Below are 5,894 nucleotides of genomic sequence, written 5' to 3'. Positions count from 1 at the left end.
TATCCGTCAATTCCTTGCATCACAAAGGGTGACACGTACTCGCAAGTCTCAATGACACAAGTCAGTCTGAGCCGCAACTAGCAAGATTCAGGAGACCGTAGTCAGTGTGATCCTCATTACTCGCTCCACACGAGTTCGAGTACCAAAGAACTCGTGTGTCAACTGTCAAGCATGCTGACTAAACAGAAGGCGGTAATAAAATTCGAAGGCAACAATTGTATATTTGGGTACCTAAGGTGGTTTCGGAAAATATAAAGTTTATGAAGAAACTCTATTGAATAACTGAATTTCTGTAAACTCTAAAATTTTGCTGCCATTTATATGATAATCTGATAATTCACTAGAATTTCTTTTCCAATATCCTTTAAAAGAAATTCCACTCAGCAACATGCAAAACAAAATATTTAAAAGCATATAACAGCTTATAAAACACTAATCCTTAAATAAACTTATTCAAGATCAAATACTGTAACTGAACTGCTTAAATTCATTTATAAAAATAAAGAGTCCACTCACTGGTAGTCTGTGCTAGCTGGACCTCTTGAAGGTCCCTCCTGCGGGTCAACTGGTGCTTGGGTGCGTGATTCAATTACCATAATATTCTATTAATACAATACTCAATATAGTATTAAGTTAAAAACCCTGACCCCCAGCTCCTAGAAGTACGTGCGTTAGATTAAAGTTGTTCCTATACCCATAAAAGTTTTCCTTCCACTTGGAATAGTTTAGCAGTATCTTGGGACTCAAAAAGCGCTAAAGTCCCAAAAAGTCAACCCGGGACCCTGCGTGATCCGGAAGCCTCTAGAAATTCCAATATACCTAGGACACATGTCTCGCGGGTTTGATCTCGATCGGACGATCGAATTGATCACGATCGTACACTCGCATGATTTCTAAACCCTAGCCCTAGGATTCGCGATTTCAGAATATCCGGGACTCCGATTCACGATCCGTCAAATCGTATACGATTCTGGAATTGTCTAGAGTAACATATCTGAAAAAGATTACGATCCAACGGCTCAACAATATTGAACTCGGAAATCGCACAATATGCAAAATCTATTCGAGGTTCAAACGGTATCCAAATTGAGATCCGCGAATTCCGACGCACTCGTGACAACACGAGGATCATTCTAGGACCGAAAGTGAGCTCCACTAAACTGCCCACACGTCGGCAGCGCTTGGGTGGCTTGATAAATTTCTGGCGGTCGGAAAATCTCCAAACCGCTGGCCCAAACTCCTGTCCTAAATAAAACACCCTATTTGGAACCACTTTTGTTCTTGGACTTACCCCAAAAACTGGCCGGAAGTGGCCGAAATTGCAAACTAAAAACCGGTGGAACTTTGGCTCGTGATTTGATCTATCTAGGCTAAAAATCGTTCCAATCCTACCCAACCAGCAGCTAAGTCATGAAAAATAGGTAAAGATTCATACCTTACTCGACCAATTTGGTGGCCGGAGGAGAAAGTTTGAAAGCTTGGAAAATCTGCCAAAACCGACGCGTTCTCGGACGTTTTCCGGCGAAAACCGGTGGTTCCAAGGGTAAAGACCGGTCAGGAGAGGAAGAGGAAGCGGCGGTGGTTCGGTTGGGTCCGATCTCGTAGCTCGGAGGGAAGGGTGGCGGTGGCTATGGAGGAGAGAAGGTGATGGCTACAAAACAGGGGGTGTCGCGATCGTGAGGGAGAGAGAAGTAGAAGATCAGGTTTTAACAAAAAAATCATGATTTCCCAAATTACCATTTTGCCCTTCTACGTATTTTGACCGTATTTTCTTCGTTAAAGCTCTGATTCGCGCCCAGTTCGTGTCTACGGAGTCGTTTCGTCGTGGTCTACGCAACGGTGTGTGTGGAATTGTCAAATTCCTTCTCGGTCAAAAAGTCAACTTTTCTGTAATAAATTATTTAAAGGGCAAAATTGTCTTTTCTTCTTAATAAATTAATAATTAAATATTAATTAAGGTTTTGGTTATTACAGTCATAGTATTATTAACTAAATTACATTATATGCCACCTACCTGTATGTTTTATTTATAATTTATTTTCAACCATGTCATTAACTACATTAATTATAATTAATACTTCCTATTAATAGCATATCAATCACCCCATTTATTTTGGTTGGCATTCCCTCTACACATCTCCAATCCCCAAAATTTCAAAACAAACAAAAAATCCCTAAATTAGATATCCAATAAATAATATACCTATAAAAAAATATAAATATGTATATAATATAGGTACTTTATTTACAAATTAAAAAAGAAAGAAAAAGAATCCGTTACTTTGTAATTGAAATTTCTGTAAATATTTTATAAATTAAAAATAGGTACATTATTTATGCTAATTAAAAAATATGTAAATATTTTTGCCAGAAAATAGGTACGCTGTGTAATCAAAATTTATGCAGTACGAAAAATAGGTATATTATTCATTAAAAAAAAGGTACATTATTTTATTTTGAAACGTTATAGGTATATTAAATGTTTCTTCATAATAGGCCCTAAACGTGACTTTTTTAGATACTGAAATTTTATTTTATTTTTAAAAGAGAAAAAACTTACCCTAAAAATTCCTAAATTTAAGCCAATTTAAAAAACCATTTTCCTATCCAACAAAACACCATTTGAATATTACTGATATTGAATTGCAGCAAATATGTTCAAAGTATATTCAGCACAATCAATGGAGAAAACAACAATTGCAAATATGTAGGGGTATTTTGGGAATATAAAAATTACAATAAATCATATCTTGAACTTGATAAGGTAACTTGATGAAGTGGATCCTAGTCATGGATTTTTACTTATAAAAAAACGGATTTTAGTAACAGTAACAAAAAGTAATGAATTGGAAAATTCAATTTGGAGGAGGTAAGCCAAATCTACTATTATATGTGTATTTGCTTCAAGAAGGCTTATATAGCGTACAATACAATACCACACGGTCGTTCTTCTCTTAAACTTTAGCCTCCATCTTCGGAAAATCGTAATCAATATACAATACCCAGCTAGTTACACACATATAGATATGGTTCCATGCAAGCATGTTATTTACAACATTTATGTGTTTTCTTTATATATATATATATATATATATATATATATATATTCAATCATCTAATAAGAACTTGTGGAAGAGGGCTTGGAACTTTTGCATTTCCTTATGAGGAAGCGCCACCAAAATATTAACCCCAGCAGCACCAGCTCTTCCAGCCATAGTAGTAGTACTAGTAGTTGAGGCTGAGGATGAATATTCATGCATATCTCGTTGTTCAGGAAAGAGCAAAATGATATCCTTCCTGTGATACACAACGGGACAGCTGTACCTGGGTTTCCCCCAAGGATACTCCACGTCAGCAAAGCCCAATCTCCACCAGGATGAGACCAGCACCTCCCCGTGAGGAAAGCCCTTGTGTAGCTCTCCCCAGTCGATGACGGATCTTGCATACTCATCTGTCATCCTTGTTGCTCCCTCAGACACCATCTCCACCATTCTGGAGAAGGGCACTTCCTCCAGTTCCCTGCACTTGGCAGAAGCGTAGGCAGTCAGCACTGCATTCCCGGTGTAGGCTTTTGGCAGCGGAGGCTTCAGCCTCGGCCTTATGTCCACTGCATAAAGAATCCTTGATTCTCTACTACTACTACTACTTGCCGCCCTCTTGTAATTAACATCTTCGTCATCGTCTGATGATGATGACGATGATAGTGCCTTGCACCGCCAAATGAGGGCCGTGACCACGTTAAAGCTACTACTAGCAGTGGTGGATTTCGCCTTGTCTTTGAGGCGAGCAACGTCGGTGGCAGTGAGCCGGAAGATGTTGAAGTCAAGCTCTTCTTGGGTGGCTTCAAACACTGTAGGGTTTAAGTCATCGAGGGTGGACATATTCTTGAGCTCTTGTAACTCAGGGTGGAGGAATGGGGCATGGGGTGGGGATCGAGCAGCTAAGATATGACGGTCATTGTAAGGAATGGCTACCAAGGGCTTGTTCGCAGCCACGGCAGCCAGATTATCCAAGAACAGTCTGAAGCTTAAACCATCAAATGTTGCGTGGTTGTTTGATATGCCCATCGCAAATCCGCCACACTTAAATGTTGTCACCTGTTCAATTCATAATTAATTAATTCTTCAATCTAAGTTCAAACCACAAACTAACTAATTAAAAGCACCAGTGACTGAATATTTCCCTATATATATATATATATATAACATATTAACTGTAAAGGACTTACTAGTGTACTAGTTTGGAGTATTTACTCTTTAAAGTTCTGAGTTTGAATTCTAGCATATGTGTAGTGTGTGTGAATTAGTATACTATAGCCTCTCTCAATAGGAAGGTTCTTAAATAATAATAAAAATGCGACAAGTTTTTGTTGTAGGTATCTTAACAGCTTTCAATTATTACAGAGTTAGAGAGGGCAATAAGGTGAGGAGCCCAATCTACATCCGCAAATTCAGTAGTCCGGTGGTAAATAGCCTTTGAACTCAGCTGAGGAGTGAGTGGTCAAAAGAATTTTTTACCCTGTGAATCTTTTACCATGGATCATTTGGGACTTAATTTTTTGTAATTTTTCTGTGAGAGGAGGAAGCGAAACAAAATGGAGAAGCATGAGAGAGGGAAGAGAGGTGTGCACGCATATAGAAACTGACGGCAAAGGAGCTAGCCTATATCCAAAACTACCGTGTGTTGGTGAAAAAAATATATAGTTATATACTGAAATGGCTTAATATATAGATCTCTTAATTCTATATATACTGAAATGGCCCGTGTATGTTACAATGGACGGAAAGTCATAATAATGCATGTGCAACAGTGCAAGTGAAGGGATGCCATATTTGTCAGTCTCCTATAGGTTGATGAATATCAAAGACCAAGTTTTACAAGCGACATATTATGGCTCATATAAATATTGTGGTAGATTGAAAGGTGTAACATCACTCAATGAGCCAGCAAGTATAGAAAACCAAATGGCACTGAATTATGCACGATAAATGATGGTGATCAAAATAAAAATTAATACCTGCAGAATAAAAAGTGGCTGATCATCGCCAGCAGCAGGGTTCAGTATACGAGAATCCATAGCGGTGCAAACCAGTTGTGCAAAAGCTGAATTAGGATAAACCAAGTCTCCAATCTCATCTAAACCATACTCACTAGAGGCCACCACGAAGCCTGCCCCGGCTGCATTGCAGTCGATCTCTAAGCGACTTGTGTTGGGGTTCAACTTCAATCTTCCTGCCAAGAAATCATAGGGCACCAATATCTTGGCAAGGGCATCCTTGACTTTCTCAGCTACAATTTGGGATTCAGGAAAATCTTTGTGTGCGCCAAAGAAATGGACGGTTTGGACATCGAAATTGAGAACTTGGTCTATGTTTGATAAGAAGACGGTTTTTTTCTGTGTTTGTTGGGATGGGAAAACCAGGCATGAGTGGTGGACAGTGACCTTGAGATCTTGGAGGAGAGTGAGTTGATCATGGAAACTTCCCATGTTTCACTTAATTAATATTGTCTTTTGCCTTGTAGGATTCTGATCATATCTATCCATCAAACCGACTCTCATATTTATATATATGATTTCGCACCAATTAATTAAAGATGTTTAAGAGCTGATGACAAATAATAATATGACGATTTTAATGAAAGACTGCAGCTAGGGTAGAGTGCTACGTACTGTATATGACTTGTAAATCATAATCTCATCTTCAAATGCAAAACAAACAGTATTCAGAGTCAGACTAATTACTACACCCACATTTGTGTAACATTAATTTTCTTGTTTAGACAATAATGTAGTCTGAGTCGATATCAATAATCAATAGTCGTGGTTCCAACAAATCACGATCAAATAATGGACTGGCAGACCTTTGCTCAACGTATAAAATAAAACCCTAAAC

The 5,894-nt window shown here is 38.4% G+C and overlaps 1 protein-coding gene across 1 annotated transcript; it reads right to left on the bottom strand.

Moving 5' to 3' along the window:
- Positions 1–2,859: 2,859 nt before the first annotated feature.
- Positions 2,860–5,572, bottom strand: LOC117633237 (omega-hydroxypalmitate O-feruloyl transferase). Its single transcript, XM_034366957.1, has 2 exons — positions 5,018–5,572; positions 2,860–4,097 (listed from the first exon to the last, which is right to left on the bottom strand). Exons 1-2 carry the CDS (start codon positions 5,486–5,488, stop codon positions 3,108–3,110), a joined length of 1,461 nt encoding a protein of 486 aa, XP_034222848.1. The 5' UTR covers positions 5,489–5,572; the 3' UTR covers positions 2,860–3,107.
- Between the last annotated feature and the right edge of the window lie 322 nt (positions 5,573–5,894).

Source organism: Prunus dulcis, chromosome 6 (genome assembly GCF_902201215.1).
Source record: "Prunus dulcis chromosome 6, ALMONDv2, whole genome shotgun sequence".
Classification (NCBI taxonomy): domain Eukaryota; kingdom Viridiplantae; phylum Streptophyta; class Magnoliopsida; order Rosales; family Rosaceae; genus Prunus; species Prunus dulcis.
This window is presented reverse-complemented; position numbering and strand designations above follow the sequence as displayed.

What these genes read in the sequence shown, in the direction of transcription:
- LOC117633237 (XM_034366957.1), bottom strand. Translation starts at nt 5,488, where the DNA reads ATGGGAAGTTTCCATGATCAACTCACTCTCCTCCAAGATCTCAAGGTC. An exon ending in AGCCACTTTTTATTCTGCAG is followed by an intron (nt 4,098 to 5,017) that starts GTATTAATTTTT and finishes TGAATTGAACAG; the next exon opens with GTGACAACATTTAAGTGTGG.